The 8,877-nt window shown below is 67.4% G+C and overlaps 2 protein-coding genes across 3 annotated transcripts in view; one reads left to right on the top strand and one right to left on the bottom strand.

Annotated features, from left to right (window-relative positions):
• Positions 1–186: 186 nt before the first annotated feature.
• NOS1AP (nitric oxide synthase 1 adaptor protein) overlaps positions 187–8,877 on the bottom strand; it is a 53,083-nt gene continuing 44,392 nt past the window's right edge. For both annotated transcript variants that reach the window (XM_067300734.1, XM_067300735.1), the window contains exons 9-12: positions 7,668–7,833; positions 6,869–7,018; positions 1,106–1,349; positions 187–1,034 (exon numbers count right to left, since the gene is read on the bottom strand). In XM_067300734.1, coding sequence (XP_067156835.1) covers positions 572–1,034; positions 1,106–1,349; positions 6,869–7,018; positions 7,668–7,833 — 1,023 coding nt within the window. In that variant the 3' untranslated portion in view covers positions 187–571. The remainder of the gene's footprint in view (positions 1,035–1,105; positions 1,350–6,868; positions 7,019–7,667; positions 7,834–8,877) is intronic.
• Positions 1,356–2,760, top strand: SPATA46 (spermatogenesis associated 46). Its single transcript, XM_067300736.1, is given in 2 exon segments — positions 1,356–2,049; positions 2,052–2,760. Coding segments are annotated over 2 exon segments (966 nt in total). The 5' UTR covers positions 1,356–1,700; the 3' UTR covers positions 2,669–2,760.

The raw sequence follows: 8,877 nt of genomic DNA, 5'->3' as shown, positions 1-8,877 counted from the left end.
CGGAAGGCCACGCCCATCGCTGGCAGTCCCCGCCCCTCAAGCGGAAGTCCCCGCCCCCCGCGCTGAAGACCTCGCCCCTCAGGCGGAAGACCACGCCCCCTGACTGTCCCGCCCCTCAAACGGAAGGCCCCGCCCTGCCCCGCCCCCACCGGTAACGCCCCGCCATGGAGAGAGGGCCGCGAGTCCGTGGATAAAAACGAGTCTTTATTGTGCAATCCGCATCTTTCGTCCCAAACTACACGCACGTCCTAGGCAACATAAATAGAGGGACTGGAGCAGCAGCGCAGTGCCCATGCGGTCTGCGGGCTGGGAGGGCGCCAGCTGCTCGAAGAGGGGCGGCAGGCCGTGCCCGTGCCCGTGCCCGTGCCCCGGCGGCGTTTGTCCCGGCAGCGTACACATATACACACTTACAGATATACGGCTGCTTGCGGGTGGCGCCGGCCACGTGCAGCGCTGCCACGTTGCGCACAGGTCGCCTGATGCCTTGGTGCCCGGGGCGCAGCTCGGGCCTGGCGCCGGGGCCAGCGGTGTGCCAGCGAGAGGGTCCCCGGATAACGCCCCTGGGAAGGCTCTACTCGAAGGAGAGCAGGTCGGGATGGGGCCCGTCGGCCTCCCGGCCGGGGCCACCCCCGGGCGGCAGGCGCTCGGTGCCACCGGAGGGCTTCTCCGTGCAGGGCGAGCTCTCCGCCGCCCGGTCGGCCCCTCGGCGCCGGCTCTCCAGGCTGCCCTTGTGGATGAGGTCGGGCACCGGGAGGGCACCGGGCTGACCCCCGCCCCGCTCCGCCACGCCGGGGCCCTCCGGCGGCGCCACGTCCCTCGCCGCCCGCCGCTCCTCCCCGGGGGTGGCCGGGGCCGGGGCCGGGGCTGCAGCTGCGGCTGGCTCAGGGGGCTCCTGTGGCCCGGCCCCGGCCCCGGCCCCAGGCGGCGGAGGCGCGATGAGCATGTCCTGGGGGGTCTTCAGCGCCCGCGGCGTGCGCTTCTTGGCCACGGTGGGCGGCGGGTCCAGCCGGGGCACGGCCTCCAGCGCCGCCGGCCTGCAAGCACAGGGGAGCGGTGAGGGCGGCCCGCGGGGGCGCCCGGGGCTCCCGAAGCGCCACGGACTCACCCGTCCTCGCCGGGCGGCTGGCCTGGGCCCAGGGCGGCCCCGGCGCGGGCGTTCACCTCCGTCAGCGCCGTGGCGGGCTCCTTGCGCCGCAGCAGGTCGTTCACCTTGGCGCCCACGGCCTTGCCCAGGTTGCGCAGGTGCTGGCCGCCGGCCAGGCGGGACCCCAGCTCGGCAGCCGCGGGGCGGCCGGACCGCGGGGTGGGCGCCGCGCCGGCGCGGGCGTTCTCAAACATGCTCTGGTCCACTGCGGGGACAAGGGGGGGAGAGGCGGGGTGAGCCGGGCCGGGCGCCCCGCGGGGATGCCGCGGCGCCCGCAGCCAGGCGCAGCGCGGGCGGGAGCCAGCCCGGGGCATCGTGCTGCAGCTGCCAGCGCTCCGGCTGCGTCTCTTACCTGGCACCGAAAGCAACTTGGAAAGCAGGTTGTGGGGAGAAAGAGAGAGAGAGAGCGGATTTAGCTGGGGGGCAGCGAGTCGCGCGCATCCCCCGGCTGCCTTTCGGCCGGGTCGGGCCCATTGCCTAGCTGCAGGACAGACCCGCGCCGTCGGGGGCACCGGGCGCCGCATCCCGCCTCCCGCTGCCCTCTGTGACGTCACCGATGATGTCACGGCGGAGCCCTGGGAACCCGGGCGGGAGCGGCGCCGGGGCCATGGAGAGCTTCGCCCTGCTGTCCATTTCGGGAGCCTCCGTGCCCAGCAGCGCCAGGAGGAGCAGCCCGGAGGCCCTGTGCCCCCCCGGCCTGCCAGGTGAGCTGGGGCCCAGCTCCCGCGGGGGCTGCGGGGCGCTGCCGGCCCCCGGCTACGCTGGCCCCTCTCCGTGTCTCCCCGCAGGAATCCCCAAGGCTGCGGGCGCCGGCATGGACAGCGCCGGCCCAGGCCGCCCCTCGCTGCCACCGTGCAGGTGCGGCGTGGCGCCCGACGGCTCGGCAGGAGCACCGGGTGAGCCCCGTGCCGTGCTGTGCCGTGCCATGCCATACCGCACTGTGCCGTGCCGCCCCACGGGAGGCCCCTGGCTCGTGCGGGGGCCGCGGGCTCACCGCAGGCCCTTGCCTCCACAGCCCGCGCACTGGCGGACCCGCCGGGCGCCGAGCTCCCCGCTCACAACTGCACCGTCTACCGGCCCTGGTTCTCGCCCTACAGCTACTTCGTGCGTGCCCGGGGGGCCGCCTGGCAGGACGCGGGCGGCCGCTCTGCCAGCCCCGCCAGCAGCACCTGGGAGCCCGACGAGCCCGACGACCTCTCTGAGGTCGTCTGCTCCTCCTCGTGCTCCCTGGACGAGCCGCAGCCGCCCGCGAGCGCGGGGCCAGCCCGCTCCGCAGCGGGAGCCGGGGACAGCGTCACCGTGCAGGACATCCTGGCGGCATCCCGGTGGCAGCTGGCGCCCCGGGACGGCTACAAGTGCGTGGCGTGCTGCCGCGTCTTCCCCACGCTGTGCTCGCTCAAGACCCACATCCGGCACGGCGCCCGCGAGGGCTTCAGCTGCAAGGTGTACTACCGGCGGCTCAAGGTGCTGTGGGAGAAGGAGCGCCGGGCGCAGGAGGCCCTCGACGCCGCGGCGCCCCTCTAAGCCGCCGGCCGGGCCCGGCCGCCACGGGAGGGCAGTGCTGCCTCCCCGCCGCTGCCTGCGGCAGAAATACAATAAATCAGACTATTCTGAGCCCGCCGCCTCCCCCCGGCTGCGGCTCGCCCGGGGCGCGGAGCTCCCCGCCAGCCCCCTGCGGACGCAGCGGCGCTGCGAGCCCTTCGGCGAGGCTCGTCCCGGCTCTCCTTGCCCCCGGCCTGCCCCGGACGGACCCAGGCGGGCCCGTCACCTCCTGTTCACACCGGGGATGGGTTTCGCTGGACGGAAAGCTGTCCCCAGCCTGGATGGTCCTTTGCAAACCAGGGGGGAGGCGACTGGGCTGCCTCCAGTCCTGAGCGCGGAGTGGGGGGGAAGCGGTGCAGAAAGAGCAAGAGCCAGTGAGAAGGAAGAGACAACAGAAAAGCCTTGAGAAATAGAAAGATTTATTTAGCAAAAGCCAATCACCTAATGACAACACCCAAGGGTTAAGTGCACTTACATTGACAGACTGGTTTCCCAGATAGATTGAGTCAACAGTTAGTAACACGACAGTCGTAGGAAAAGAAAGGACAAAAAATATAGCTATAAATCCCCAGTCAAGGTCCATAACAAAAGTGTGAGGCTAGAGAGGCAGTTGAGAGGCAGCGCTGCCTCGGGAGGAGTACGATTTACACATGTACAGCCCACGGCCACGGCGCGGCAGGACGCCGGCCGGGTCCTGCCTGCCCGCGGGGGCTCTGGGAGCAGCGGCACCCCTCAGCGCCGGCCGCTGGCTCCTGCCTCTGCAGGCGGCTGCTCCCGGCACGCCGAGCCTGGCCTGGCCTGGCCGCAGCAGCCCAGCGAGGGAAGGTGCCTCGGCCCAGCCCCGTTTCTCCCCATCTCTCCCTTCGTTTGCCCCCTGCGCCCATGCCCCAGCTCCTGCCACCCCCGCTCCTGCGACGGCCTGCCCACCCGCACGGAAATCCCTCTCTGAGCGCATCCACGCCTCCCTTCCCTGCCTGCGGCACATCTCATGCATCCCCTTCTCCGCCTCGCTCGTGGGGACCAGGCTCCTCTCCCACCTTCTGGTGGCCCTTTGTGGCCACCCTCCTCCTGCTTTCACCTCCAAGCGCCGCGAGGCGGCAGCGGGACATCAGGACCCCCGGCAGGGAGGCCAGCACAGCTGCGCTCGTGGCAGCGTAGCTCGGGGCCGGTAGGACACGGCGTACAGGGGTATTGGTGGCGAGAGGACAGGAGCACCCAGTGCATCCCGCAACCAGCACCCGCTCCCCCCCTGCCTCCGGGGTGCCGCTCCAGGGGGCCGCCCCGGACACCAGGCTGCTGCGTGGGGCGTTCAGACACGTCCTTCCCTCCAGCCTCCTCCCTACGGCGGGCAGCGCACGGCCCAGCCCCTGCCACCCAGGGTCTATCCCACATCCCGCTCCTCAGCCCCGAGGGGACGCGGGCAGAGGGGGGCCACCGACCCTTCTCAGCTGCAGGGCTGAGACCTGGAGGAGAGCAGAAGCCTGTGCCCAGGAGATGCTCGGCTAAGGGCTGGCTGAAGGCAGATCTAGCAGAGACAGAGCTGGCAAAGGCGAGAGCAGCAGGAAGCAACAAAGCTAAGCAGAAGCAGGATAGGAGGGGGGAAGGAAAGGAAGACGCCTGTGCCGATCCCCACCGCTTCAAGTATTCCCACAAGGAGCAGGACAGGCGTCAGGACTCTGGCTCGCACCCCTTTGGCTGCAGCCTCGCAGAGACCACAGCAATGGGCAGCTGATAAATGTACTTGCAGGAAAGACAAAAGCTCTGGGTCCTCTGGGAGCACCCAGGGCTATCAGCCGCAGGCCTCTGGTGGGGATGCTGGGACCCTGGACTCACTTTTCTGGAGGGTGCAAACAGGAGAGATGGAGGAGCCCGCCCGCGCAGGGGGTGCCCCTGCCATTGCTAGCCCGGCCGCCTGATCCCTGTGCCCACCTGAGCAGCTTCCTGCCCGGTGCTCCGCGGCTCCTCGTGCATTAGACCAATGCGGACGCCGAGCCCTGCAGTACGCGGCATGAGGCAATTAGGCGGCTCGCAGCAACTATTCCTACAGCAGTGCTCAGCACGCAGGAGCGCAGCTGGAATTTCATCGCCATCTGGATGGCATTTGGAGGCGGGTGCCTGCAAGCCCCCTTCCTCTGCCCCCACGGACTGGGGCCAGCTGGCCCTTTGAAGCCACCACTGCAAACCCAGACTGCCCGGGAGCAGGGTCGCCAGCAGCCAGGGAACCAGGCACCGTGCCAACAAATGGCCCTGTAGCAGTAGCCCCTGCAGTAGCTAGCAGTGCATTTCCAGTGCTTGGGGAGGAGGAGGAGGAGGAGGAGGAGAGCTTGCCGCCCTCGAGGGGCTGCACGTGTGGCATTGCTGCGCACGACAGCTGCCAGCACTGCATCCCCCAACCACGGCTGGGGAGCAAGTGACTGCCTGGAAATGGGAAGATTTGTCTATGAAGAGGGTTGTGGTGGCACTGGGTGCAGGGAAGTGCCTGAAAATGCGATGCGAGAGCACCACGAAGGCTCTCAAACCCAGCAACCATCCTGAGGAGCCCAAGGACGGCGTTCTGTGGGTGCAGGCAGCGACGGGAAGGACACTGCACATCCCCGTGCTGCGTCCCCGGCTGCCAGCACCGCACCGTGCCTTCCTCACGCTCCTGCCCGTGGGGATGGGGTTTGCCTCCCTCCCCGAGGAGCATCGCCCATCCACGCTCTGCAGTCCTGGGGAGCCACAGGCAGAGCCCGCGCGTCCTCCACCTGCCTCCGGCCAACACCGTCCCCGTCCTACTCATGCCACGAGCCCCACCACCCTGCCCCGGGCCTGGCCATCCCGCGCCAGCCGGGCTCAGCCCTCCGGCTCCTTCCCAGCCTTGTCCCTGCTGCCGCTCACTGCCTTGCCCTCACCTTTCGCTCACGCACCCCGTCTCCATCAACCTTTGCGCTTCGACAGAAATACAGCCTGGGGGTCCTGCCACAGCGACCAGATGGGCTAATAAGGCTGCAGGAAAACCACAGCCCGTGTTCAGGCCGGAGCACAGCTCTGAAAGCCAAACCTCCACCCATTTCCCTGCTCCCCTCTGCGCTAACACGGCAGCGGCTGCATGGCTGCGTCCAGCGGAAAAAGCCAGGCCGTTTCCTCTCCTGGCGCGGCACGGGAGGCCTGCGTGCAGCGCCCAGGGCTGACCACCGCAGTCCCCACGGCCTGTGGCTCCTGGGCAGCTCTGGAGCAACAGCCGGGAGCTCCGGCTTCTGCCTGACCCCAAATGCAGCTTGCAGGGGTAGGGGGCAAGGTAACAGCACAAGCACCTCTCCGCTCGCTGCCTGATGCCGAGCGTCTCTGGCCGGGGCTGGCATGCCGAAGCCGCTCCAGCTCAGCATGCAAGCCCTGCACGCTGCAGCGCGGCGCGCGCACGCCGCCAGCACGGCCCGCTCGCTGCCATGCAAGCCGCAGAGCCCCGGATGCGAGCTGCCCCGCGCTCCCGCTCACCATCCTCCCCGGAGCCAGGGGCCCCGCTGGGACGCGACCAGCCGATGCCAGTCACCGCACCGAGAGCTGCTCCGTCCCCATCTCCTCAGGTTTCCCAGCCGCGTGCTGTGGAGCCTGGGGCAAAGCAAAAGGTGCTGAGGCCTGGCCGAGCTCAGGACAACGCGGCTGACAGCAGGGTGTGTGGCCAGGGGAAGGAGGAGGTCTGCGCCCTGCTCCCGGCAGGGCTGCTGTGGGCGTGCTGTCCTACCGGAGGGACCCCTGCAATACTCGGGCACATCCCTGCCTCCCTAAAGCTGGGGCCATTGCAAGGCTCCCTGCGCTGAGACCTGGCTCACAGCACGAGCTGGGGAGAGAGTAGCCCAGCATTGCCTCGCAGCCGGGTCAGGCAGCACCTCCGCAGCAGGAGAGACTGGGATCAGGGGTCCCAGCTGCTCCACACCACCTCCCGCCGTCCCTACACCGCGATCTCGTCCTCCAGGCTGTCGCCCAGGTCCTGCCTGGGCTGGACGTTGAGCAGGCGTGGTGGTTCCTCTTGGGACCACGAGTCACGCTCCTCGCTCTCGTCCGTGTTGGACTCGTACTCGGAGGCGATGCCCGACTCGCGGAACTTGATGAGCTCCAGGCTGCCCAGGAGCGGCTCCGGGGCGCGCGGCCCCGAGCCCGGCACGAACCGGTAGCACTCCAGCTTCACCAGGCAGTCGTTCCTACCTATGGGGCTGCCCAGGGCGCTGGGGAAGCCAGAGCCCGGGCCCAGCGGCGGCGGGTGGGTTTCCTCGGGCTGCGGGGTGGTCGGGTCGCAGAGCACGGGCAGGACGTTGGAGCGGAAGGTGATCTCCAGCAGACTGTCCTGGGAGCCCACTGCAAGAGAAGGGCACAGCTGAGAGGGAGGCAGCACCGACCCGGCTCTGCCGACCGTCTCCCCACCACGTCTGGCACGAGAGGGACAGCCCCGGGTGGCTCGGTCATCAGCCTCCCCACTGCCACCATTCAGAGGGGGTCACTAGTGGGGATAGTTGTGCCAGGAGCTACTGCTGGCCAGCAAAGAGCCAATTTTACAGGATAAAATGCTATGCATCTCCCACCCCAGCTCCTGTAGGGAGCTGGTGGCCACATCAGCTGGAGAGGAAGGTCAAGGAGGGGTTTTTGTGGCAGGTAAGGAGCCTGGCTAGGTTTCGAGCAGCCTAGACCATGCAGCCATTGCATAAAGCAGACGTACAGCTGATGAACATGTGTGACTGCCTCTGCCCACACCAACCTCCCCACGCTTCCCGTCCATGCATATGCGAGCACCCACTGCGCACACACAAGCTGTGCCAGAACAGCACTGACTTTGCCCCTACACAAAAACGCTGCAAACCCTCTCCGGGAACGGGGCAGGACGCAGCCCCAGCAGAGCAGGGGGCGAAGCGGGTTGCCCCAGGCCATGGCAGCAGGAGCAGGGCAGTCCATGCTGCAAGGCTGAGCCCCGGCTAGCTGCGAGGGGAGCGGAAGGGGAAGGAGCTCTTACTGGTGTTGCTCCCCGAGAGCTTCAGCTCCAGCTCCTGCACCTGCTTCACCAGGAGCGAGATGTGCTGCAGCAAGTCCTTATTCTGCAGCAGGAGCTGGTGCACACGGGCCTGGGCCTCGAGGCGCGCGGCAGCCTCCGCGGCCAGCTGGTCCTTCAGCAAGTGAACCTGCGGGAGAGGCGGAGAGCTGGTGAGTGCCCGGGCACGCCGGCTCTGCCAGCGCGTCACCCCGACACGGGACGGGGCTGGCCGCCCTGACTCCTGCTGCCCCCAGCTCCCCCCCGCAGCCTGTCCACGAGGCCTTGCCAGCGTCCTGCCTAATGATCTGGTCGAGAAACTGCTCCGCTGCGGGTACTGCTTTATTAACACACCAGCTACCTACTGCCCATGAAGGAGGAGAAATCCGCGAGAGGAAAACGATGGAAGAGCCTGAGCCCTGGGAGAGGCGAGCTGGAGGCAGGTGCCGCCTGGTTTGTTCTGTGCTGCCTCAATGCAGCCAGCAGGACTGCAAGGCCATGCTCTCGGCTGGCGAAGGCTGAAGCACCCCGAGCTCGGGGAAGGCTCGGAGGAGGCAGGAGGCTGGCCTGTGCGGGCAGGGCGATGCAATGCAAAGCAGGTGCCGAAGCTCGGTGGTCACAGTGCGGGCACGGAAATCACCCTTCCTCGCAGCAGGGCAGGGTCTCCACGGCAGGGTCCAGGCGATACCCAGGACTGGCCAGGCGAAGCAGCGAGCAGTGCCCAAACCTCACGTCTTGCAGCCGGGCAGCAGCCGGTGCCACCGGGCTCTCTGGGGATAACACCCAGCACGGACTCCTGCCCTTAACCTTTTACAGGTATCAGGAAACTCCTCGCAAATGCCAGCTCTCTCTGGTCAATGAGAGGGGACTAAATGACATTTCATTCCCAGCCAAGTAATTACAGGCCGAGGTAAGCTATAGACCCATCAGTCTGACAGAGGTCCTGGATAATACAGCGGATCTACCAGCTTTGTTAGCAGAGAACAAAGCCCGTGCCAATCATCATGTGTTCAGAGACAAACCGACTCAGTACTTTGGAGAGAAGATAACAAATGCTATTGATGAAGGTGTTGATGTAATGTATTCAGTCATCTGAAAGGCATTTGACATCATAGAGAACAACTTTTTCATTAATAAATTAGAACGATACAAAATCACCATGGCACACACTGAATGGGTTAGGGAGTAGCTAAGT

Source organism: Apteryx mantelli, chromosome 8 (assembly GCF_036417845.1).
Source record: "Apteryx mantelli isolate bAptMan1 chromosome 8, bAptMan1.hap1, whole genome shotgun sequence".
NCBI classification, from domain to species: Eukaryota; Metazoa; Chordata; class Aves; order Apterygiformes; family Apterygidae; genus Apteryx; species Apteryx mantelli.
This window is presented reverse-complemented; position numbering and strand designations above follow the sequence as displayed.